The 27367-nt window shown below is 33.6% G+C and overlaps 2 protein-coding genes across 10 annotated transcripts in view; both read left to right on the top strand.

Annotated features, from left to right (window-relative positions):
* LOC131951396 (natural resistance-associated macrophage protein 2-like) overlaps window positions 1–13184 on the top strand; it is a 29419-nt gene extending 16235 nt beyond the window's left edge. For 3 of the 5 annotated variants that reach the window (XM_059313795.1, XM_059313796.1, XM_059313799.1), the window contains 12 exons: window positions 198–323; window positions 558–784; window positions 1497–1635; window positions 1745–1900; window positions 6073–6231; window positions 6521–6568; window positions 6818–6850; window positions 7579–7698; window positions 8133–8356; window positions 8710–8866; window positions 9516–9566; window positions 11712–13178. In XM_059313795.1, the coding sequence (XP_059169778.1) occupies window positions 198–323; window positions 558–784; window positions 1497–1635; window positions 1745–1900; window positions 6073–6231; window positions 6521–6568; window positions 6818–6850; window positions 7579–7698; window positions 8133–8356; window positions 8710–8866; window positions 9516–9566; window positions 11712–11789 (1518 nt within the window). In that variant the 3' untranslated portion in view covers window positions 11790–13178. Of the gene's footprint in view, window positions 1–197; window positions 324–557; window positions 785–1496; window positions 1636–1744; window positions 1901–6072; window positions 6232–6520; window positions 6569–6817; window positions 6851–7578; window positions 7699–8132; window positions 8357–8709; window positions 8867–9515; window positions 9567–9801; window positions 9822–11711 lie in introns of all 5 variants that reach the window. The other 2 variants (XM_059313798.1, XM_059313797.1) reach the window with 2 other exon arrangements.
* A 6078-nt stretch (window positions 13185–19262) lies between these two features.
* LOC131951387 (putative E3 ubiquitin-protein ligase HERC1) overlaps window positions 19263–27367 on the top strand; it is a 65493-nt gene continuing 57388 nt past the window's right edge. For 4 of the 5 annotated variants that reach the window (XM_059313782.1, XM_059313783.1, XM_059313784.1 and 1 more), the window contains exons 1-9: window positions 19263–19440; window positions 21713–22034; window positions 22181–22532; window positions 22898–23181; window positions 23951–24046; window positions 24530–24742; window positions 25488–25719; window positions 25909–25988; window positions 26186–26282. In XM_059313782.1, coding sequence (XP_059169765.1) covers window positions 21732–22034; window positions 22181–22532; window positions 22898–23181; window positions 23951–24046; window positions 24530–24742; window positions 25488–25719; window positions 25909–25988; window positions 26186–26282 — 1657 coding nt within the window. In that variant the 5' untranslated portion in view covers window positions 19263–19440; window positions 21713–21731. The remainder of the gene's footprint in view (window positions 19441–21712; window positions 22035–22180; window positions 22533–22897; window positions 23182–23950; window positions 24047–24529; window positions 24743–25487; window positions 25720–25908; window positions 25989–26185; window positions 26283–27367) is intronic. The other variant, XM_059313781.1, reaches the window with a different exon arrangement.

Here is a 27367-nt window from a genome sequence, read left to right as displayed (position 1 = left end):
CCTATAAGTCTGGTCTGTATAAAAATAACTGAGATTTATGCAAAAAAATAAATGAAACTTACTTTTTTTTAAAATAATTATAACATTATTCAAACAAATATTTGTTCCTGTGTCATAACTACACTTCCTATACATTTGTACATCATGTGATAACTAGCCATTTTCTGCAACTACTTATGTTGTTCTTTAATTGACAGAGTACAACATTTAGTTTGCGTAAGTTGTGGGCCTTCACAGGTCCAGGGTTCTTGATGAGCATAGCTTACCTAGATCCTGGCAACATTGAGTCAGATCTTCAGTCTGGGTCTACTGCCAAGTTTAAGGTATTTAGTTATGTTAAAACTGTTGAGACTTTATGTAACCTTATCCAAAGAATATGTTAATATTAAAATTATATTGTTTTTTGTTTTTTAAGTAGGCCTATTTCCGAACTCTTGAAAAAAAAAGTTAAATTTTAACTTTTGTATAATTTTGGTTTTGAGTTGCATGCATAATTAATTATTGATGCGGATAATCTTATCTTGAACTTTAAAAAAAAAATTCTGTTGTTTTTCTAGCTGTTATGGGTCCTGATGACATCCACCATACTTGGCTTGCTGATGCAGCGACTGTCGGCCAGGCTGGGGGTGGTCACTGGTCAGCATCTGGCTGAGGTGTGCTACCAGCAGTATAGAACTGTCCCCAGGATCATCCTGTGGGTCATGGTGGAGATAGCCATCATAGGGTCAGACATGCAGGAGGTGATAGGGACTGCCATAGCTTTTTATTTGCTGTCTGATGGGAAGTAAGTCTAATTATACAGTTTATAAAGAATAACGGGAAGTAAGTCTAATTATACAGTTTATAGTGAATAATGGGAAGTAAGTCTAATTTTACAGTTTATAGTGAATAATGGGAAGTAACTCTAAGTTCAAGTCTAATTTTATTTGGTAAAATAAATTATACGAGCTGACCTGCGACGTAGCTTATGCCGCTATCTAGTTGTTTTATTTTCTACTTATCAATAATTCATAATTTGTTAATTCGACACTACCCCCCCCCCCCCCACACACACACCCTACCCCGCCCAGTGAAAGCAGCCGTTTACAAATGACATTGAAAATATCAAGCAGAACTTATTATCTCCCCTTAGTTTCAAATCATTTAAAAACTAAAGTATCTGTTTTTTGAACCGGCTCTACTATTTTAAACATTCTGGTTGAACCACAGCTCACCTGACAGGTGCAGATGAGGGTGGTGGGCTAAGCTGCGTGGTGTTTTCTATGGTCTCCATGAAGAGAATTATATATATATAGATAGTCAATATGGTAGATCTATATATGTATTTTTAATTAAAAAGGAAACCTCAAAATTATATTTAATAAAAGAAAACTATAAAGATTTTTATGATTATTATTTTGTAGCTTTTAATTGAAAAAATTACTTTTTTGTGTGAACAATTTAAATTTGTTGTGTATTGCTAAAACAATTTTTATGACCATTGTTGTCATTCCCAGAATCCCATTGTATGCAGGTGTTATCATCACCATAGCTGACACCTTCACATTCCTACTCCTAGATCGTTATGGCCTGCGTAAGCTGGAGTGTTTCTTCTGTTTTCTCATCACTCTTATGGCCATTATGTTTGGTTACGAGGCAAGCAGATGCATATTCTTTTATATTCTTATTAAAAAAATTTTTTAGGAAATTTAAATTAATTTAAATAAACTAATTTAATTTTTTAAAATTTATTTTTTATTGACAGTATATCACAGTAGCACCCAACCAAGGGGAAGTAATGAAAGGATTGTTTGTGCCATACTGTGAGGGTTGTGGTTCATCAGAGTTACTTCAAGCTGTTGGGATTGTTGGGGCTATCATCATGCCCCATAATATCTATTTACATTCTGCACTTGTCAAGGTAAATTAAGAAACACAATGTCTATTTATATTCTTTACTTGTTAATGTAAACTAGGACATACATTTTCTATTTACATTCTGCACTTGTCAAGGTAAATTAAGAAACACAATTTGGCAAAAATAAGTGTCGAAATATTGATTTATTTTTATGATCTTAAATGTGTCCAGTGAATTGGAGTGAATGAATTTAGATCTCTGCAGTTGATCACATTTTTTTCTAAATGTGTTCATATAGTTTTTTGTGTGTCTTCTATCCCAAAACAGTTAGCCTTAGTCTGGACTTTTGAAGTCCCCTGTAATTTTGGACATTTGCCAGGTTGGATCTGTTTAAAATGCCGGTACTGAATGAATTTCTTTGTCCGGATGAATTTCATACCTGCTAAGGTTCAAATTTTGGTTCCATTACAATTTCCGATTAAATTTCAGTAGTTCTGGTTAAATTTCCATTTCTGGCCAAAATTCCATCTCTAGATAAAGTTCATTCCCGGGTTAATTTTTGTTTGCTGTTAAAATTTTAAATGTAAGTTCCAAATAAAGTTTTTTTAACTTAATTTTTATTTTAAATTTCCATTTCTGGCTAAATTTGTTTCTGATTGAATTGCCTAATCTTTTTTATTTCCGCTTAAAGTTTCGGTTCTGATTGAGAGGCTTAGTTTTAGGTTATGTTCAAGTGGTGGTAAAAGTTATGGTTCTTGTGAAAGTTCAAGTTCAATTTAAAATACTGGTTCGAATATAAGTTCATTTTCTGGGTAAGTTCCAGTTCTGGTTGTAGTTCATGCTCTGGTTTATTTTCCATTTCCTGTTTATTTTCTGGTCTCAGATAAAGCTCAGTTTCCAGATAAATCATAGTTTCCGGTTAAATTTTGATTCCAGATCTCCTTCTCTGTTCTTAACTGTATTGTTGGAAGGGATTTCCTCCAACACAACTATGTATACGTGTCAACTTGTTATGCACCATATAGGCCATTGACTTCGATTTCAGCCTGCCGTTTTTTTTTTGGATTTCCATAGCCTTTTTTCAACACAAGAAAGCAAATTTTTTTATTTTGGAGTTTCCGCTCCTAGATGAGTTACTGTTCACAGCTAATGAGTCTCATCTGTCCAAGGGCTCGAACTCGAGAATTTTGGAGTTACCAGCCATGAGCTCTCATGCCCCTCTAAGAGGGTTACTGATTTTCTTCTATAACCTTTCTCCATCCAAGAACAAACTACAAGGCAGCAGTTGTTTGATTTTGATTTTGGAGTTGACTCCCTAGAATGGTTGCTGTCCCCAGCTATGGAGCCTCATCTGCCCAAATATTTATCTATTTAAAACTAGTCTTTAAAAAAAAATCAGGCGTTATAGTGCTCATGGGGGAGACTCAGGCCCACAACCACCTGGTTCAGGATGCCCATCTGTAGATCCCTGGTGCTTAGATAGCCGCAAGAGAACTTGGGGTGACAACCATACATACCACTAGAGCACCGCACCTCTGATGTTTAGACTTTTTTTTGCCTAATTTGTCCCTAGAGTGTGCTCTACAACCTTCCAAAGTTTACGCCTATTGGATGAATTCTGCAGTAATGAATACAGACAGACAAACATACTTTCATTTGTAATATATAGATTGAATACTCTTATAAATTTTTATGAGCAACCTACACTTGTATTAATAATTATTTAAATAATGGTGCATTATGAGTGTTAAAGATAATTTATTTTGTTTTCTACTGTTTAATGCATACTCCTATTAAAGAAAAGCATGTTTTTATTTTTTTAAATTATATATAAAAAAAAATTTTATGTTTTCGTATTAATAAACTTAATGTGTGTAAAAGCTCAACACTGCTAGTCCTGTACAGATCAATTTTAATTTTTTTTAAATTCTAGATAAATTAAAATTGAATTATGCCCTAATTCAAGTCTCATTGCATTGTTATCTGGGTATAAACTGCATTTTAAATAAATATTTTAAAAGATGAAATGAGATCTTCCATCCATGATAGACCATAAATAACCACGTATTAATACCCAACAGAAAGTAAAGCAAAAGTTCAGTTAACTTTCACTGATCTATTAATTAGATAGTTAACACATCTGATGGTTTTTTATTTGGACTTAAGTTAAATGACAATTCTATAACTTCATGAAGTATAAAAATGGACAAAAAACCATAGCAGGTTTTTAATATTAATTTTTTTTGTTAGACTATGATCAACATTTTTTTTTTACCAATTGATTAATCTGTGCTTGTTAATGACATTAGGTAACAGTTAATGGTTGTCTCCCTTGATCCCTTTAAAAAATTTTTTTTACTTTTTTGTATAGGGCTGGTAAGTAAGTCACCTACCAGTTCTACAGCTCAATAAAACTTGCATGAGCCATAGAACTGGTTGGTGACCTACTTACCAGCCCTATAGGCCTACTGATTGTATTGTAATAAAAAACATTTCTATTTCAGGATTGCACTGAAAGTGCCATCCCCATTACTGTTATAACAAAAGTTTAGGGAAGATCACTCCCGCTTTATTTTACTTTCTGAAGTATTGAATCGTGAAAAAAAATCTGTTTCAGAACCTGATAACTCCAGTACTGTTTCAGTTAGGTAGACAAAATTTCATCTATAAGTATGAGATCTTATGCTTGATTACTTTTGAGTTACCTCCAATATCCAGAAGTAGTACTTTACTATATTTCCTTTTCTAAAAGATTAACTTGAGTACTGTCTCAGCTAGGAGAAAGAAATTAAATATATATTTAGTAATTTCCAGTAAAAGGAAGTGGTATTTTTTTCTATTTCCTTGTGAACATGACCATTTGAGTACCATTTTTGCTTGGTAGACATATAAGTATCTGCATGCAAATTTCTTTCAACTTATGAGTCATTTCCGGTTACCTGAATGGGTTTTCTACTCTAACACATGCAAGAAAAAATAATTCACTTTGATTACTACAATATGTATCTCACTTGGAATAGGACGGAAGTGATGTTTATAATAATTTTATTGAGCTACAGTTTCACCACAAACTTTGCAAATGCCATGCTTTGTAAGATTTTTTTTTTAAAATTAGTTTATATCCTTTAAAATTTTGTTAAAACTATGATTTTTGTTTTAAAATTAGTTTAGATCCTTTAAAATTTTGTTCCTAGAACATATTTTTCTTACATGTCTACCATTGGAAAAATGCAATTTATCCAGACAACATGCCGTTGTTGTTGTTGTTGTTTTTTTTTCGTAAAGAGCAGCTTTGTCTCACAACAAAGTCTTTTACTATTGCTCTTCTCATATAAAAATGTTTACATGAAAACTTTCATTAGATGGGGTTGCAAACTAAGATGTTTGCTAATAAATGTGTTCGCTCAATATATTGAATTTATGCAGTTAGACTAATAACTGTGTTTGCTTCAATATATTGAATCAGTGTAGTTTGATGAGCATCTTCTGTTATATCTGTTGATCTTATGATCAAACTTTCTAAATCAGCAGTAAAAAAAAAACACTTTCAATTGGAAATCTACACTGAAGTTTTTCTCCTCCCTTCCTTTAGTCCATATCTTCCATCCTAGCTCAGAAACATTGATGGAATTGTGCTCCAGTTTTGCACATACAGGCCAATAACAATCTTTGTTTTGATCAAATGCATCAGCTTTACAAGTTTAGAATAAAATATTTAAATGTGTAGTAATGTTTTTGGTCATGCTGCTCACAAAGTTAATTAATTATCCTATAAAAAGCTACTTAAATGTTTTTTTATGAAGATAATAAAGTATCCTATGAATGTTCCCAGAAATTTTTTATTGATGTGGTTGGTGTAGATAATAAATTATCCTATACATGTTCACATAAAATTTGTATTTATGCAGCTTATAAAATTAATAAATTATCCTATGCATGTTCACATAAAATTTGTGTTGATGAAGTTAATAAATAATCCTATACATATTCCCATAAAATTTGTATTTATGCAGTTGGTGTTTTAATAAATTATCCTTTACATGTTCACATAAAATTTGTATTGATGCAGTTAAAAGTATAAATTATCCTATACATATACCCATAAAATTTGTATTGATGCGGTTTATGAAGTTAATAAATTATCTCAAACATGTTCACAAAAAATTCATATTTATGCAGTTGATGAAGTTAATAAATTATCCTCTACATGTTCACATAATTTTTTGTTCCTACAGTCTCGTGACATCAATCGCTCCAAAAGAGGGGAGATAAGGGAGGCTAACAAATATTTCTTCATAGAGGCAGCCATTGCTCTGTTTGTTTCTTTTGTCATCAATGTCTTTGTTGTGTCTGTGTTTGCTGAAGGATTTTATGGAAAAAACGCCACCCAAGTTGTGAGTATTTTCTAAATTTGGTAAAACATAAACAACTTGCAATTGTTTTGAATTATGTTAGAGTATCATTTTTAATATGCTCACACATCTTATGTATGTGCACAAGGATAAATTTTGTAAATGCTAGTTTCTTTAATTTTTTTTCAGTAATTATTCAGTGCTCATTTTCACTCATTCATATTCTTTTAGTAGTTTGTGTTTTAGGTAGAAAATTGGATATTCTGTGTTCACTGATATCTTGTGGCATTATTTAAAGTGTTAATGATGTTTTAAATTTGTATCATTGCAGTATAATAATTGCTTGCTCCACAATAATCCTCACTCTGATGTATTTAATGTAAGTATTTTTTAAGATTTCAACTTAAACTTGTCAAAATTAAATATTTAACATTTTTGTTTTTTGAATCAGCATTACTTTTTTTATTTGAACATCCTTTAAAAAATATAGTTCCATCTTTACTTTTAAAAAAAAAATGTATCATCTTTTATAAATGTACATTGTACCATCCTTTAAAAACTATACCATTCTTTGTTGTTGTTTTTTAATTGCATTATCAATTTATAACTTTTAAATCTAATTTTTTAGACCACTGAGCTTTCTGTTGATATTTACCGAGGGGTAAGTCCAACTTCAGAATTTATCTTAAGCACCATGATATAAAATTGAACAGTTTAATTAAGTGAATTATTTTTACATTTGTAAACAAAGTGTAATCTAAGAAAAGTTAACCCTTTGAACCTGCAGTACCACTTTATCTGAGTCTTAAATCTCCATGCCTGGAGATACTGATAAAACGGTATTAGACACCTCACCCAAGTTTGACAGTCTTTACTTAAATTGCAATATTAAAAAAATATGTAACTGGTATTATTAGACTGGTGGTAGGATCCTGTCATGGCTGTGCCCATGAACCAAAATTTTAGTTATGTTTATCATTTTTAATTTACGATGGAAAGACGATTTCAAAATTCTAAAACTGGCATTCTACCTATGTCTACATATACTTATGTCTAAAAGAATGGTCTACCTTCACAGTGGACCAAATTACTAAGTCAAAATACTGGTGATACTTCATATACCATGTACATATATTAATTGCAATAATAAAATTAATCACGTTGGTGTATTGGTAGTTTATATATTTTTTTATTGAGAGTACATTTAACCCAGGGGCTTAGGAGCATGGGGATTTTAGGTTCAGGAGCTAAGGGTTCAAAGGGTTAGTGTTTAATGGATTGTTAATGCTGTATGATGGATTATTCAATTTGTTTGTTGAATTGTTTAAGTTGTGTGTTGAACTATTAAAGTTTTATGCTGGAATGTAAAAGAAATATATTCTGTACTAGGGAGTTTTCCTGGGCTGTGAGTTTGGCCCAGCTGCCATGTACGTCTGGGCCATAGGAATTCTTGCCGCAGGACAAAGCTCCACCATGACAGGGACCTACACTGGTCAGTTTGTTATGGAGGTGAGTATGTGTTATATTGGCTGTTAATAGAGACGGTTTTTTCATTTTTACGCTATATTAGTTATATAGATGAAACAGTCTATAAAATACTTTAACCTTTTTGCGTTGTAATTTTTGGGCTTAGCTTAGTATTTTGATTGGTGTCATTTTTTGGATTAGGTTTGGGTTAGATCTATAAATATAGCTATCACGTATATGGTTAAGGCTAATTGGCTATTAAAAATTAGAGGATAAAGCTGTATTGGCCTGGATTAGAAAGAAAAGTTTTCTTGTTTACATTTTTTTCTTTTTAGTGCTTATTAGTCAGGCAAACTTATTTCACAGAACGTTTGTGTTTGTTAACATTCTTTATTACAGCATCAACATCTGTTCTTTAGTCCATTTGTTTACCATTACAAATACTAAATAATGAACTCATCTATTGATGTTTCCAGGGATTTTTAAACCTGACATGGAAAAGGTGGCAAAGAGTTTTATTGACCAGGACAATAGCCATCCTGCCCACCATTTTGATTGCCATATTCTCCGGCATTGACAACATGACCACAATGAATGACCTGCTCAATGTTCTCATGAGCCTGCAGTTGCCCTTTGCACTTTTACCCATCCTGACCTTCACCTCATCATCTGTACTTATGGCAGAGTTCAAAAATGGGAGGTAACATATCTAGAGTTCTCTTGCCATGTCCATTTTGTTAAAATTTGTCCAAATCACAGCTTATGGCAAAAAGGCAAAAATACTTTTTAGTTAATGAATACTAAGATATTGTCTTTTTTTTTAACTTACTAAACTTATTAATGTTGCGATGGAAATAAAACATAAAATTAAAAGGTACATATAGGTCTATTTATAATGAATATCATGATCATAGATAAAACAACTTAAATTTAAACTCTGTTGAGTAATGTCATCATATATATTTACTACTGAATTTAAACTTTTAAAAAATCATGTTTTTAGAAGAAAACTGTAAATAAAATTATTTATATATATATATTTTAAAAATCAAGGTGTATGAAGATACTGACAGGGTTGTTAGCCCTTGTTGTCATAGGGATCAACTTGTACTTTGTTGTTGTTTACATCCAAGAGCTGCCAGAGCATTGGGCCATTTACCTCAGCATCTCCATTGCTGTCTTCTTGTACCTCTTGTTTCTCTTGTATCTTGTAAGTAGAGCTCTAATTCTGTACACAATCTTTATGATTTTAGTCATTTAAGAAATTCTTTAACTTGCATTATGATTTTTAGCGCAATTTCCATACTGACAATTGCGATTATTAATTCGTTATTTCTGGCTGGATGGATGGATGGATGGATGTGTGTCCGCAGCTTTAAGTCGTATCTCCTCCTCAACGAAGCAATATCGAGGACTAGTTCCAAAAACAAATATGTTAAGCAAGTTCCGAGGATGATTGTGGGCCGAAAAAATTCCCGGAATTCCTTCCTGGATTTCCCGGAAAAGCCAAAAAAACCTCAAAAAAATGCAGTTTTTGGCCCATATCTCTGCAACCAGACCACTTAGCGACTTGAAACATTTACCAATTGATTCCTGCCATAATTAAGAACAATATTGCCGAAGAAAGTTTTCAAAAATATCCTTTCGTTCGGTCACAAAAAATGAATTATGGAAATTGCGCTTAAATTGTCACTAGACTTTTTATTAACTTGTTTTAAATAAAAAAGAATAGTTTAGGCCTATGTAGTAATTTTATATTCATTTATATATAAAGTACTAGATGTAGTTTAAATTTGGCTTGCTTAGTTATTTCTATGTTATACTTGTAACTATACAGACACTTTTTTTCTATTCACCAGACTTTGTTCTGCCTTGCTGTGATGGGTGCTACTTTTGTGATGAAAATTCCAGTAAGTTAATTTAGCTATCATAATTTTCTTTTATCCATTATCCATGCTAAAGAATACATGATACCATGAAATTATTGACACAGGCTTTTATTATTTTAAGCAACTTTAATAACTAAACCTTATCATTTATGTTCATGAAAGCTCAACACATGGTTGTGTATTGTTTGTTTTTATAAGTCTTAAGTTCTTGTACTGGTTTCTTTTAATTGTAACCTTTTGGGAACTAATTTTTAAGGGATTTCAAGACCTTATGCCGTAAGTAGATTAATGGCCACTGGTTGTTGTAACTTTGTGCCTCACTATTGTATCCACTTGTTCACTTGTTCTGTCACTAACAACTCTCTCATCACACTTAATTGACTTATAAGGTGGCATGCTGGGCTTTCCTACAGTGAACTCTCTTGTGGGGAAGGTAAAGATTTAGAGGGGAAAAAGTTACTAATTTCCTGCTATACTGAGAGGCCTAACAAGATATAATGTGAGACTACTCAGCATGCCACTCTAGAACTTTTTTAACACAAGTATAGTCTAGTTAGTGATCATTTTAAAATAAACTTTAACAATGTTTTTACTACTTCATACATTAATAACATGATACACTACACTAATAACATGATATACTGTGAGACTACTCAGCATGCTACTCTAGAACTTTTTTAACACAAGTTTAGTCTAGTTAGTGATCATTTTATAATAAACTTTAACAATGTTTTTACTACTTCATACATTAATAACATGATACACTACACTAATAACATGATACTGTGAGACTACTGAGCATGGCGCTCTAGATCTAGAACCTATTTTAACACAAGTTTAGACTAGTTAACTTTAACAGTGGTTCTTTTTTGATTAACCAAGAAATTATTATAAAAATGAATTAAAATTTAAGTTTTTTTTGTCAAACCCCCACTAATACTTTTTGTGTGGCAAATATTTTGTTCAGCAATGCATGACTAAGACAAACATCATTGACAGTAGTTAGTACTTGAACTAATAATATGTATACTTACACCTAACTGTCACAAGCATCTGCAACCACAATCAGCACCAACTATTAAGCTAACAATAACACAAAGACCAGTATTCTTGTAATTAACACATAACTGCTGCCCATAGTTATCTATGAATTAGAAATAATTTTTGCAAAGTAAAAATCAATTTCCTTTTCCTAAATATTGAACAATATAGATATTTAAAATGTGTGTATATAGTACTCTAATTAAAACTTTCATCTATTTATGGGGGGGGGGTGGAGAATCATTAGTGTTATTTGTGTTTGACACATCATTAAACCCCTTTCTTAATTAGTGTATCTGAATGAGTTTCCTATCTTAACATTATAAATGACTAACACTCCCTTAAGATTCTGACATACATAACAATCAACACAAAATCTTACTTAGATTGGTACATTTTCCCCTTATTATTTGGTTACATTGCACTTAAATTACAGCAAAAAGCTTTGTAAAAAGTTTTCCATCTGTTTTTTTATGAATATAAATTATAAAATTAACCATAGGATTAGTTTGAAAATCTATAGCATTTTTGTGGAGGATTTTTTTCTTTTCCTGGTTCTTAATATCTGATTATTTGATCAAATATTGCTTTTTTATATTTTAGTTGCTAATACTCAGGAAACATTTGTTTTTGTTGTTTATATTTAAGTTGCCAATACTCGGGAAATATTTGTTGTTTGAAGCTTATAATTTTCACCTGTTTGTTCACTAGAAAGCAGTGGGGGTTGAAGCATCAGGAAAAGCTTTTTTTGCATCTAAACAATCTTGATTTATTTAAATTTGTGAACAGTATTATGCACTAAAATAACTGCATGTGGATATATGTATGTTTGTATGTACACATAGATTTTTGTTACAGTTTTATTTATTGGGATGGTGTGAGTCATAATATTGGCACTGTTTAAACATGTTGCTTTTTTATAACAAAAAATGAAATTTAATATTAACAGTAATTTTAAATGTTATAACATATTCAATTATTCAATTATTCAACTTCTTCCTATTTGTCACATTCATTCTTAGGCATTCACTTAATCTTAAGTGGAGAAATATTCAGTATTTTAGTTAACATGTTTTGCCACTTATGCTGTCATTTAAAATCACTTATTTAATTTCTTTTCCCTAGAGAATCGGAAGACTGTTTGACACCACTACTCAGCTAGAGATCAATGCTGTGGACAATTGTGGTTATGAAGAGAAATAATTGGACCATAAAATGATGGAAACTATTTATAAATTCTTGGAGCACCGGACTTCCTTTAACTGTTGTGATTGGTGAACTGTTTAGGGAAGACAACTCTGGTGCCTAACATGATAGGTTCTGTTGTCTTCAACTTAAATTCCTGTTCTGAGAAGAATGTTCTGATAATCTCTACGCTATATATTCCATCTGTTTTTAAAGATGCTCTGCTTCCATGTTGTAAATATTGGTCTCAGAAAGCGTTGTTAGCTTTCCTTTTACCATGTTTTTGTAATTGTATGATTTTTAAAACAGTAAAACTCAGCTCGTCTTTCAGATGAAAGCTGAAAAAGATTTCATCTTTTGATTATCTTCCATTTAAAAAAAAAATCTTTCAGATCTAGTCAATAATTCTTTTGCTATATTTAAAATACAAATTTTGACTACATTTGGAGGTTAAAAAATCAATAAAACTTTGTAATGTAGATCTACTACTATAGACCATTACTGTAATTGATATTGCAATGTAATGTATAGGCCTATTGATTGTGGGTAATCTATCGTTTTAGGTACGTAAAATTGGCAGCGGCTAGTAATGTACGAAAAAGTTACCTCATTGTCAAGGCTTTAATAAAAGTATATTGTGATATATTTGTGTCAAATATTATAGATAAATGAATAATAAACCTAAATCAATGGCTAAATATATCAATATAGACCAGAAATTAACTTTAAACAGCAGTTTGCGAGCAAGATTTCCTATATAAACAGCAGCCATTTGTAAAATAGAGTTGCCTTCCCCTGAATCTCGCGCTATAAGTTTACAAAAAAGAACTTAAACAAGATGGCTGCTATAGTTAATGAGCATGGTTGCATCTGTTGGAAACATCACTAGTCTTCATTTATTACTGAAAAGTTTTTATTCAATTGTTTAAAACCAGGTACATAAATGAAACAAGGAAACATTTTTGTATTTTTCAAAACATAAATCCTCCTCAAAATGTGAAAAAATTATTAAAATTTAAGGAGTCACCTGTTTTTCACATTACTAGTCACGGGCGATTTTTACGTACCTAAAACGATAGATTACCTGATCGTGATGTATTCAATTGTATTCAAATGGTACTTCTGGTAGAAAAAATCATAAAATATAAATGTAAAGGTACTGCATATAATTGTATTATGTTTTTATTTTATTTTGAAACTTAGGATAATTGATCTTAGGATAATTGATCTTAGGATAATTGATCTTAGGATAATTGATCTTAGACTTTACCCTGAATGGACTGATTGAATCTTTTAAAAATTATTTTCTTCAAATTATTATTGAATTTATTTAAATTAATTATATTATTTAATTATTTGAATAAATTATTCAAATTAATTCACTAGGCTATTAAAATTAATTAATTTTAAAAACATATCTAATTATTTTGTTAACAGTGAAACCTTTTAAATATATTGATAGAATAAGCAATGGCTATGATATCTGCTGATGTGAAGTGACCGTTATCAGGTTATTCTGTTGTTTCATATCAACCAATTGTGAATAGCTTGGGTGGAGCAGAGGGGGTGATTAGCCCAGTACACCACATTGTTCTGTGTATAAGTGGCAATGGTCCCTATACATTTATAACAAGGGAGGAAGTAGTCCCTATACATTTGTAACTTGGGAGGAAGTATGTATAGCTGTGGAGGAATTGGTTCATATAAATTTTAAAATAAGGAGAAAAAGGTTATTATAAATTTATAATTGGTAAGGAAGTGGTTCTTATAAATTTGTAAATGGGAGGAAGTGGTCCCTATAAATAGGTATGTAGGCCTATCTGGACAGCACAAATATAAGTTTGGGGCCCCCAATTCATGTTGCTATATCTCTGTGATCAGCCGCACAAGTTGTTTCAAGTGTATATTCTCTAAGAGCTTTTACATTCTGAATAGTTTTTGTTTGGGGTGCACCAGCTACTTAAGTGACTAAATTCCACTGTTGTTTCAGACCAATATTTTCACTCTGAAGACCAATGTTCTGTTTACACGTTGTTGTTTTTTATTATTCCAACACTTACAGCATTCTTTCATAGGAAATGTTATTTTAAAGCAGAATGTATTGTTACTGCAGAATGTGTTGTTATACTTTCAGGTGGATATTTTGTTAGGTGTGAATGTTTTGTAACAGGTGAATATATTGTTGGAGGTGAACGTATTGTTACATGTGAATGTATTGTTACAGAAGGATGTATTGTTACTGAAGAATGTTTTGTTACAGATGAATGTTTTGTTACTGGTGAATGTGATGTTACTGAATAATGTATTGTTACTGAAGGATGTATTGTTACATGTGAATGTATTGTTACATGTGAATGTATTGTTACAGAAGGATGTATTGTTACTAAACAATGTATTGTTACAGGTGAATGTTTTGTTACTGGTAAATGTATTATTACCGAACAATGTATTGTTACTGAAGGATGCATTGTTACAGGTGAATGTATTGTTACAGAAGGATGTATTATGATCAGAATTAATTGATGGCTAAATATAATGACTGCTCCAATGGAACAGCTATTTAAACCAGCCTCTTTGTTGTGCAGTGTTTAGCACCATGAATAGGCTGTTCAGAGAAACTTGATTTTCTTCTTATGTTAAAGTGAGGCAGCATTCTATTTTTTGCCTTTCTAGCATTGAGATTGAAGGACCAATATCTGCTGAGCCTAATCCTAGTGTTTATCATCATAAGAGAGGTTTCAGAGATTATCTTTCTAATTTATAAATATTTTTTATTAGTTGAAGTATATTAAAATATTCTGCATTTTACTTGCAGATTGATGTAAGTAATCAAAAAAGATTGTATGCTTTGTTTCTTGTCTATATTTAGTTAACTTTCTTTTATATGATTTGATACACATGTTTTTGTGAGATGATATTGAAAACAACAACTATAATCTTCAACATATCTTTTATTCTTGTTTTGTAACATACACTGACTGATATATTTATACTTGATATTATAAAGAACTGTATTGATATATGTATACAGATTTATTAAATTGTAATACTGAGCTTGCAAAGAGCAATATTTTTATGACTGAGTTTATTTTCTATCATTTATGACAACATTTATGAATTTTGTTTGTATAGTTTGTTGTTGCCTGATGACATGTTTAAATCCCTTTTATTTTGTGTGGTTCTTCCCCCTGATATTCATGTTTATTATGCATTGTTTTTTATTTTAATAGTAGAGTATGTTGGATCTTGGTTTATGTTTTTAAAGATTTAACATAAATCAGGGGACATAATCATGTTATCAGTTGCTCCATCATTTCAAATTATTTTAAAGCATTCACCAAAACTTCACTAAAATATTAACATGTTGACTGCTAAAATGTGGATGCTACAAATGTGTGACTCTGCAGTTAATTTTTATAAACTGGAATTTAAACCAACAAAATATGTTGTGTATAACTGAGTGTGTGTTGTGCACACTTATTTTTTTTCTGGTTAGATAGCTCAGATTAATACAGATAAATATTTAAGAAGACTTACTGATATTTATTTATACATTAGATTTATTATTACATTCATCTAAGTTTTTCTTCTCCCTCTGGCTAGAATAGAAATGGTTGAAATGTTTAAATGAATGCAGCATTAAACCATTAGTCAAACAGGAAACAGACTTGAGTTGATAGGAAATAACCAGTGTCTCAATATTTTTGTATTCCCATATGCCTTAACTAGTTCCTGGTTACAAAAGTTTGAGACCTGTTTTTCTAGTTTTAGATTTTTAGTTATAGCAGTCAACTTAATGAATATGAATGTTGAATAAAAATGTTTTTAAAAATTTTACAATTTTGTTTTTATTTAGAATCAATAATAATCTCATTGTTGTTCTTTTACTTACTTCACTCTTATGAATGTTATTTTTTTTTTTAGACATAATACGTGTGAGCCTAGTGCAGTGGTAAACATTTCCCAATGAACTGTGCTTGTGGCTCATTGCTTTGACAATCCTGTCTTACCCATCTTTCTCTCTATAGATTGCCACCTTGACATATTTTTACCTCCCCTTTTTCCTCTTCTTTGCTGGGCTCCACTTAAGTGCCTGTCTAATAATTTTATTGACTGTCTTTCTATTTGTTGATGTCTTAGGTACTTGTTTCTTTTATCAAAGATGCTGATCTTAGTGTTTCTTGAAAGTCCATTTAAATGGCACAACGGCTTCAGCAAGTTAAAAGCATTTCTTGCCTAGTACCTTGGTTTGTACCGTCATCATTTGATGCTACACTTCAATGATCATTCAAATGTGTCACAACTTCCTGTTCACTTTCATGTATATATTTCATTAGTGCAGATAGTGTTCATGTCCATTGTTTGTGTTTTTATTGATGTTAATATTTAGACTTGCTTTTACTGATTCTTTAACCCAGTACCTTTGTTTTGCCCAGTATGTGTTGTTGACTATGTGAGAGAAGGCAAATACCATATACCAAAGCCAATGCGTCAAGTTGGATACCTGTTTGTTTCCTGTAGCTTGATTTATAATCCAATCAATCACTTGTAAAAAAGAAAAATCAATGATGCGAGCAAACACCCATGTCCAGGTTAGAGCGCTAGACTGCTAACCTATAAGCCTCGAGTTTGAATCTTAGCTCAAAGTAGAACGTCCCTGAGTCCACCCAGCTCTGATGGGTAGTTAACTCACGTTAGGGAATATAGGCTGAGTAAATTTTTAGTAAGCAATTATAGGTTATTTGTTTTGGTAGGGTAGAGTAAATTCGCTTCAACTAGTTAGGCTTATGTTTATTATGCCATCACTTTTTTTTATATTAAAAAATGGTATGCCTCTAGAAAATAAATCATTCTCTTATAAATTATTGGAATCACATTATTTAAACGTGATTATCTATAAGATAATTAGAAACTGAGAAGGGTGCATACATGCATAAATAATTAGAAATCGATATCCCGTCCTTTGTTATCCTGTCCTTCTGAGACCGTGTAGCTAGCAGGGAGAGTGTTGGAGATCATGGGGTCGTCCATAAATGACGTCACACTCGTAGGGGGAGGGGGGGTCCGTAATTTTGTGACGGTGTGTGATGAGGGGGAGGGGGGGGGGTTCAGGTGGTGTGACGTCACTTTTTTGTATTATAAAAAAGCAATGTTAGAAAACGAGTTTTAGCCGTTATTTCGCGTTTTAGAAAACGGTTTTAATACATTGGAATTGATCAAAATACTCTGTTGACAGAGTTCTGACAAGATTTTGGAAAAATATCGATGTTTTAAGAAAAATTCAACAGCAATTTCGAGGGGGGTTGTAGGCTGATGTGTGACGTCATTTTAGGGGGAGGTCTGGCTTTTTGTGACGACGTGTGACGGAGAGGAGGGGGGAGGTAAAAATCGTCAAAAAAAGCGTGACGTCATTTATGGATGACCCCCATGTAACTAGCAGGGAGAGTGTAAGAGACCGTGTAGCATTGTAGCAGAGGCGTAACGGGGGGGGGGGGGGACATATGTCCCCGGGCGCCGACCTTAGGGGGGCGTCAAAATGGGTTGAAAAAACAAATTGAAAGTTTGAGGGGGCGCCGGGAAGGGTCGCTACGCCTCTGGCTAGCAGGGAGAGTGTTGGAGACCATGTTGCAGGCAGGGACCCATATAGAAGACCCATGGAGCTAGCAGAGAGACCGTGTATCCATCAGGGAGATACTGTGTATCCAGGGATCTTTAGACACACTGCACGTATTTTAAATGGGTTTCCTTTGACCCATTATGTAGGCCTAAAAATTAATGTTCTAATCATACGTTGTATGATGTCCCACCAAACAACCTCCTACCACAACAACATCCTGCTTGTCTGCGATATCTTCCCTAAGCCCAAACTCAGGTCATCCATTAATTAATTAAAAATATGTCTCTCAGTAACAAGCCACTTATTAACCCCACCGTAATTACCAATTGTGGAACGGTGCTCTCGGATAGTAGAGCATACGACTGATATCCCAAAAGTCTCGAATTCGAATCTCAGATTCGTCTCAGCAAAACATCCCTGAGTCTCTCCAACTCTGATGGGTACCTGACTCAAGTTAGGGAAAATAAAAGCGGTTGGGTATAGTGCTGACCACACTATCCCTTCAAACGCTGAAGTCACTAAAACAGGTAATCTACTTCACTTGCCCTACCTACTGACCATCAGGTTCAAAAGGGTACTTTACTAGTCACCAAGGTCTCCACAACCACAAACACACTAGAGTCAAACATGGCTTCCCTACATAACTGGACACAAGCTGTTGCAGTTTCTTGAGCGGCAGCTGGTGGCAGCATTAGCAGCACCAGAATGGATGTCGGGAAAATACTCAACACAATAAATAGTCTTGGGCTGACGAAGACAGGGACCAGATTCTCATCGTCGTTTCTGTAAATGCCAATAAAGATTTGGATTAGAGGCTACAGATTTGGTGCCCACACAGAACACAATTTTGTAAGTGCATCTTTGTATATATATATATATATATATATATATATATATATATATATATATATATATATATATATATATATATATATATATATATATAATATGTATACATATATGTGAGCGGGTAAATGGATTATTTTGTGTGTTTTTGCGCACGTAAGTATTGATGTGCCCCCCCCCCTCCTTCCAAAGAAGAAACTCAGGTTATTAGCCTATTACATTGGCGTATCCTCCCCAGAGTTTCTTCCAGCCCCCCCCCCCCCCCCCCGAAGAAAGTTAATTACAGCCCCCCCCCCCCCCGCCCCCTGAAATTTTAGTCCCCCTCCCGAAAATTTAAAGTGACCCCCCCCCCCCCTTCCCCGGAGAAAAAAGATCCTCCCTCTACTCCTTCCCCAAATAGCACGGTAGGCCTGTAACTAATATATATATATATATATATATATATATATATATATATATATATATATATATATATATATATATATATATATATATATGATATGTGTAGGGTTTCTTTCTGACATTTTTTTCTCCAGTGTGGGAGATGGATGCTAGTAAAAGTAGGCCTATAGATAAAGAAATATAAATTCTAATTTAAAAAAAAAAAAGGCTAGAGTTGGTTGGGGGGGGGGGGGGGGTGTCATAAATGTCGTCACACTTTTTTGTCGATTGCCCCGCCCTTAAATTGTCTCACTGACAAAATTACTATATGTATTAAGCTGCTCTTTAAAATAATAAAGTGTGACGGTACATATCCCCCCCCCCCTTTAATGTTTAATGCTTACCAAGCACCGTCACCCCCTCCTCGACAAACACACACACACACACTCCTTCCAGTATAACGTCATATGTATGGTCGCAAAAATCCAAATCGTAGATCTACATCATCATAGTGTTAATGAAACATTCGTTTAATTTCTTGTAACTAAAGAATGCAATTTTAAAATTAAATATTTCGATTAAAAATCAGAAACTCCTGACTAAGGTGAAGGTCGCTTTCTGACGGAAGTTTACACCGTATAGTCTTAGCTTAGACACCAACTAGTCCTACCGGCAACCAAATCTATAAAACCCCCAAAAAACAAACTTAAAGGAAAATTATACAAGACAAAATAGGCTTAGCCTGGGTTAAAGGGGAAATCCCACCACTAGAATCTAAAGTATAGGCAAAGGAATGTATAGTATTTAATTACCCACCAAAAACAGGTAAACTAGCTTTGTGGTCCTGAGTTTGGTTGGAGTCAACGTTTTTTTTTTAAGCTCAAATTCACAAATCATTTTGATTCTGCTAAAACTCTAAGTAAATATTTTAGCATATAGAAAATAGATCTAAGTTTAGTCTAGAGTACTCTAGGTCTAGATTCTAGATCTATATGCTGTCTAACTAAGCCTACAATTACTTATTACTTACAGAGGACCTAATAATTACTAATTACTTAATTTAATTAGATCTAGATTAGGGATTTTGGTAAAAAAACACTAATCACCATATAAAAATAAAAATTACATATTCTTGTAGAGCTCAACTATATGAAAACAAAACAAAAAAGATTTTCTGTCTAGCTCAAATAGTTTTTTTTTAGCGAATTTTTTTGTGAGGGGTGGAATCCCCTTGCTTTTGCATTGGCCAATTGTGACAAGTCATGGTATACCTGAATAAATTGAGCATAGTTATTTTACTTGCAGTTGTATTTTGTTCATATTTGCAGAGTTTAACTAAAATGATATATAGAACTTGTAAATGCTGTTGACATGAATAAAAATAATACAGAACTTATATTTTTGTGTTGGCTTCCTCCCATAACCCCAAAAAACTGTGTGCTGCGCAAATATGAAAATGTTTCTAAAGCCATATTTTATATAAATACAGCAAATGAAAGAACTACAAAGTTAGAAATCTAAAGTAAATGACTTGAACACTGTTATGTGCATATAATTGCCTCATTATTTTGGGCAGGTGAAGTAGAGTCCATCTTTAAGCCATTTTGTTATAAAGCTGCTGCGCAAATATGAAAAGGTTTCTAAAGCAATATTTTATATAAATACAGTGAATGAAAGAACTCCATAGTCAGAAATCTAAAGTAAATTACTTGAACACTGTAATGTGTCTATAACTGCCTTGTTATTTTGGGCAGGTGAAGTAGAGTCCATATAAAAGCCATTTTGTAATAAGTGAAATGAAGTTATCAGATCAATGTTTTTATGTGTGAATTGTGTATGGATTCTGATTTTCAGCATATAACTATATCTAAGGGTAAGTAGAACTTGAATACTTAAAATTACAGTTAGCACAATGCTAGTGTTAGCAACAGACAGGTAACCTAGATCTAGATCTAGGTCTGACTCTTGTCAGTCTAGTCTGACAAAATTGGATTTTAGGAAAAACATATTCTGCAAAACTAGAACTAGAGCTGAAAAAATTAAAGATGGGTATGTAAATATATTTTGAAATAAAAAATTAGGAGATTTGTTTGCACATTCCATAAGAATGCTGTTGTTAGTTGATCAAACTTAAGGCCGGAAGATCGGGATGAAAAAATATAACAATGGTGGCAACGCGACCTACATACAGTGACCACCTCTAAACGAGTATATCTAATGTCAGAGTCAAAATATCCAAAAACAAATATCATTTCCACATATATAAGATATGTCTGCTCAGTAATCTTCACTCATCTAGAATAACCTTTTAAAAAATCGTGATTCCAACGTATTTGAAACTAGCCTTCATACAGGGGGAAGACCAAAGCAGAGACAGCGAGCAATCAGATCGCTAAGCCATCAAAACAATGGGAAAACCATTCTACTTTTCATTTAACATTAGGAAATGACCTTTTAAACTTAATTAATTACCATATATTAAAAACTTATTAGTATGCAAAACCAAATCTCGTGCGCTCGGTATCAGAAAGTAATGGGCGATTTCGGGTCATGTTTTTACCGCGATCTCGGCCGATACCGACAACCCTAATCTAGATCTAGAAAATCTAGTATAATTTGATTCACTGTGACTCAGTCTGTGACTGTTATTCACCTACTTTAATCCTAGACCTAGATCTAGCTACTTTTAAATTTTACTATAGAGTAAACTTTAGAGTTCTTTTTTTTTCTCTGCCCCTATCCCTGAGATACAGGGCTAGGATGGTTAAGGATCTACAACTACATCCATCCAGCATGTTATTTATAAAATCAACACTGAATTACTAGATCTAGTATTTAGGTCTGCCCACTGAGTACAGCGTAAACTCCTTAAAAATAAAAAAAAATAAACATGCTTTAGTCGTGTGTTTATTATTGTTTTGAAAGCAACATTTCATTCTTCTGCCTAATGATTCAGCTTCGCTTTGGAGATATCAATTGAATAGTTAGTTGATCTGGCATATATTTAAATATTTTTAATAATATAAATATGTGTGTGTTATTACCACTAGATGTATGTTTTAATTTTTTTTCAAAGTTTGCTTTTCTTTCCAATCAGTAACACCAGACAGTTTAGAATGGCCCTTCAGAGATTCAAGTTTAAATGGACTGAGCATTTCAACTCTATTTGGGTGGAAGAAGACTGTGAAAGCCTTACTTTGAAAGATGATTTGGAAGGGCTCTATCAACGCCTTGCCACCAACAAAGAGATTGTATGCATCCCCCCGCAGGCGATTTTTCTCAAAGGACCAACACTTCCTGACTTTAGTTTCAGCTCAGAATCCTACAGTATTGATGAGCAAGAACATTTACTAGATTCACTGTTATCAAATCAACTGTTTTTGGCAGAGGTTGTCAGTAGTAATACACCATTTGCACAGGTAATTTAAATTTAGTAATTCAAACAACTTGTAAATGCATTTGAAAAAACTCAAGTAAGTTTAAGTTTTTTGAGTAAACAATGATTGATCCCAACATTAAGTGAATGAATTCTATTTTAACAACTGAATGAATTCTATTTTGACAGGTTCTTATGAAACGGGTTCTTGTACTTCAACGTATGTACTATGCGGTTTCACAAAAATATCATGCCATTTTAGAGAGCTCAACCATCCCTATTGTAGCTGCATTAGAAAACAAAAAAACACAGGGCCCTGAACATGCAGAAGCATCTACACCATTGGGCAGTGATGCTCTTATCAAAATTGGGGTTAAGACTGGTCTCAGTATGCTGTTCTCATTGTTCCGTCAAAACTGGGCTCTGGCTACTAGCACTGGACAAGTCTCCTCCTGCAATGATGTCCTCATAACAGCTTTAGATGTTGTTTCTTCTTTACCACCTTTGTCGCTAGCTAATGAAAATAAACTTACCTCATTAGGTGAGTGCTCAATCTTTTTTTGTTATTAAAAATAATTTAGTGCATTAATTGTTAATTATATATACAATTAAATCTTAAAGTGAAACGTTAATATCAAATTCAAATGAGACAAAACCTCATGATAAAGACTTTTTAATGTCAATATATCAATGACACTTCAGATTTTGATGTATTTTAGACATTATTGTTCTTTTTAAAAGCACTTTTACATAAGCTGAAATAAAAATTTTAGATTAAATCTCCTGCCAGACCCATTTAAGAACCCATTTGAAACCAAAAGTAAAATCTGTGGATTTATTGTGTATTTTAAAAAATATTTTGTTAGATATCTTAAAATACAGATATGAAAACTTGTGATATTCCAGGTACAGAGTCTCTCAATTCTGTGACCAAATTCCTGCGCCTAGCAGCCACCCCACAGTCAGGAGCAGACCTACAGGGTCAGCAGCTTGCCTCTCAACTGATGCTGGCCATTGCCATGCAGCGTGGGCTACTCCACCATCTGCTGGACTGGGTGGACTTGGCTCTGCAAGTTTCTGCCACTGCTCAGTGTGAGGCTAAGAAAGGTGTGGAGAATAAGTATGGCCGTACCAACAATACATTTTTCAAAGCTGTTTTAGCACAGATGATTGAAAAACCAACAGGCAGTGTAAGTTGTTATTGTGACATTAATAATTTAAAAAAAAAACTTTTGTATTTATTTTTACACATTTTTATATGTGGTGCTTTGATGTTGTTTATGGCCTCTGATTTTATTCAACAAAGCTGAAATTTTAAAATAAGTTCTTAAAAAATTATTCATTTCCTGATGAAGTTACTTTATCACATTATTTTATGAGAGTAAATGGGGGTAAAAAGTAAAGTTCTCTTTTTTAACCTGAATGTTTATGGGGTAAGTGAAGTAGAGTTCACCTGTTTCTGTGGCCTTGGTATATGAAGAGATAGTGTATTAGCACTATGCCCAGTTGCCTTTACTTTCCCTCACATGGAGGTAGCATGTAGCAATTCTTCTGGTAATTTGATAAAGTAGAGTTAAAGATGAGCCTGGTTGAGGACACCACTAGACATAGTGACTTGCCACACTGGTGCAAGGATAACTAAATAGTTGTTAGATTTACTTTCTGTTCTGGTCTTGTCTTGCTAGAGAGCCTGAGATCAATCCCAAGAAAGGTCAAAGGTGAATTAATGGCTCCATAGTCAGATAGATGATTGGATGTTTGCACCTTGGAAATCAAAATGCAAAGCCTGGGCCTTAAGTTGAGAAAAGCCAGATGTTGCCCATGTATCAGGCCCCCTCTCTCCACACAGCTGACCAACAATTAAAATGAATTTGTTTGTCTTTAGCTTAATATGCCTATAGTTTATATATTAAAAAAGAAGTTAATATCATGATGAAGGAATTTTTGTTTTTCTTCTAGCAGAGCAACTCTAGTCGAGTGGCTAGAACACCTCTATCTGTTGATCAGGAAGGAATGATCCCCATGTTTGAAGCTGCTATGTTTCTTCTGGAGGAGGTACTATTGTTAGAATATGCAAACAAACAAAATCATTAAGCTGTAGTAACCGAAAGAGATTAATTCTGTGTTACTAAACTGAAAACATGAATAGCATAATAAAATATGAGAAATATTTTTACCAAATAGATTTAAAAGAAAGAAAAAAATAATTTTTAGGTGTGTGTCACATTTAAGTTTTTGTCTATGATAAAATGTTAGTCAACAATAAAAAAATTTGAGCATCTTGTTTTCAAATATTAATACTATTAGTAATATTCTTAACAAAATATGCATTTATCTCTTATAGTGATCACTTCCTTCATTGGTGTAATATTACAGTTAAAAATAATTTCTTTTTGTCTTTATTTTTCCTTATTAACTATGGCTTTTGTAACCACTTTACATGATTTTTTAAGTTTCATCTCTTTTATCTTTATCCACACTACCTATATAAATAGTTGAAGATGGTGGCTGAAGACTATTTTTGTAAACTACTTCCAGCTCCATTGTGCTGCTGATGAGTACACCAACACAGGGAGTGGCCCTATTGAGTACAAGCCTTCAGCTCAGGCATCCAATGGTAACAAAGCAAGCCAGAGCTCACCTGCAAGTGTCTATGTGTGGGGGAGTAACAGCAGTCATCAGCTGGCTGAGGGCAGCCAAGAGAAGATTTTGACCCCAAAGATCACCACCGTGTTTGCTGACTGTCAGCAGGTCAGTGGGACTGTCAGACATGGTGTTGTGTGGCTGTCGTCTCATTTTTTGTGAGACTGTCAGTAGGGTCTTGTGGGACTGTCAATATGGTGTTGTGTGGCTGTCAGTATAATCTTGTGTGTCAATATGGTGTTGTGTTGTGTGTCAGTATGTTACTGTGTGATTGTAAGTATAGTCTTGTGTAACTGTCAATATGGTGTTGTGTGGCTATCAATATAATCTTGTGTGACTGTCAATATGTTGCTGTGTTGTGTGTCAATATGTTGCTGTGTGATTGTAAGTATAGTCTTGTGTGACTGTCAATATGGTGTTGTGTGACTGTAAGTATAGTCTTGTGTGACTGTCAATATGGTCTTGTGTAACTATCAATATGTTGCTGTGTGATTGTAAAAACATGCCAGCCCAGCACCACCTTGGTATGTAATGCTATCAGTTTACATTCCTCCTAATACTATGTTGTTATATCTTATGCCATTTAAATCCTCTAAGTACTGTTATAATATTGTGTATTATATTTCTCCAAGTACTAGTTAGTTATTGCTTGTCCCATTTGCATCCTCTAAGTACTGTTATATTATTGTGTATTACATTTCTCTACTAGTTTGTTATTGCTTATGCCATTTATGTTCCTCTTAGTATTGTTTATCACATTTATCTGAGTACTATGCCGTATTGTACTAAACTATTACTGTCCTTCATATTCCTTTAAGTACTGCTGCATCCTACCTGTGTCTCTCTTCCCCAGGTAGAGGCTGGTCAATTCTGCTCATTCCTGCTGCACCCAGATGGAAGTGTGAGTGCTTGTGGGAAGGGCAGCTATGGCCGCCTTGGTCTAGGAGACTCCAACAATCAGACCATGCCCAGAAAGTTAACATTTGACCCACCTGCAGTCATTAAAAAAATTTCATCTTCTAAAGGCTCAGATGGACATACACTAGCTCTCACAACAGATGGTGAACTCTTCAGCTGGGGAGATGGTAAGTATCAACAAGGGAAATTTAGTCAAAGAAAATTAAGTATAATGGGAGACAGTTCTTTATCATTACAGATTGAAACTAAGTAGAAAATGGTTCCATAAAAACCTTCACATATGGTATTTAACCATACATTTTCTGAAAGTAGTTTTTATCTTTGTCACTGTTAAACTCACAACTGTTGGTGTTCAGGTGACTATGGAAAATTAGGACTTGGTGGAAATCATACACAGAAAAGTCCTAAACTGATCCAGGGTCCCTTATGTCAAAAGGTCAGTGTTACTTTATTGTTTTAAACTTCTTGTAGTACCATATATTGCCTGATTTATTTAGTTGTACTTGCCCTTATTTTATGGTAAGGCTGCAAACTCCATAATTTTTAAAAATGATTATAAGGCTTACCTCACACCTTTCTCAGCATGTATTATAAAAAAATGTTAATGTGTGTGTTTTGTGTGAACTGTTGCAGGTAGTGAAGTGTATGTCAGCAGGTTACAGACACAGTGCAGCAGTAACTGTTGATGGTCAGCTTTACACATGGGGTGAAGGAGACTATGGTCGTTTAGGTGAGCTTGACCAATAGGCTGTCCAACAAAACAGATTGTCCAGATCTCCCTGTTAAACAGTCCTTATCACCTTGATAGACTGTGCATATTACCCTAATATACTTGACTGTCCACATCACCCTGATAAACTGTCTTTATCACACTGATACTGTTTATCACATTGAAAGACTGTCCTTAAGACTCTCATAGACTATCCATATCACCCTGATAGACTATCCTTAAGACTCCCATAGACTATCCATATCACCCTGATAGACTATCCTTAAGACTCCCATAGACTATCCATATCACCCTGATAGACTATCCTTAAGACTCCCATAGACTATCCATATCACCCTGATAGACTATCCTTAAGACTCCCATAGACTATCCATATCACCCTGATAGACTATCCTTAAGACTCCCATAGACTATCCATATCACCCTGATAGACTATCCTTAAGACTCCCATAGACTATCCATATCACCCTGATAGACTATCCTTAAGACTCCCATAGACTATCCATATCACCCTGATAGACTATCCTTAAGACTCCCATAGACTATCCATATCACCCTGATAGACTATCCTTAAGACTCCCATAGACTATCCATATCACCCTGATAGACTATCCTTAAGACTCCCATAGACTATCCATATCACCCTGATAGACTATCCTTAAGACTCCCATAGACTATCCATATCACCCTGATAGACTATCCTTAAGACTCCCATAGACTATCCATATCACCCTGATAGACTATCCTTAAGACTCCCATAGACTATCCATATCACCCTGATAGACTATCCTTAAGACTCCCATAGACTATCCATATCACCCTGATAGACTATCCTTAAGACTCCCATAGACTATCCATATCACTTTGATAGACTATCCTTAAGACTCCCATAGACTATCCATATCACCCTGATAGACTATCCTTAAGACTCCCATAGACTATCCATATCACCCTGATAGACTATCCTTAAGACTCCCATAGACTATCCATATCACCCTGATAGACTATCCTTAAGACTCCCATAGACTATCCATATCACCCTGATAGACTATCCTTAAGACTCCCATAGACTATCCATATCACCC

The sequence above is a fragment of the Physella acuta genome, unplaced genomic scaffold (assembly GCF_028476545.2).
Source record: "Physella acuta isolate Inbredline_101_S28 unplaced genomic scaffold, ASM2847654v3 ptg000810l, whole genome shotgun sequence".
Classification (NCBI taxonomy): domain Eukaryota; kingdom Metazoa; phylum Mollusca; class Gastropoda; family Physidae; genus Physella; species Physella acuta.
This window is presented reverse-complemented; position numbering and strand designations above follow the sequence as displayed.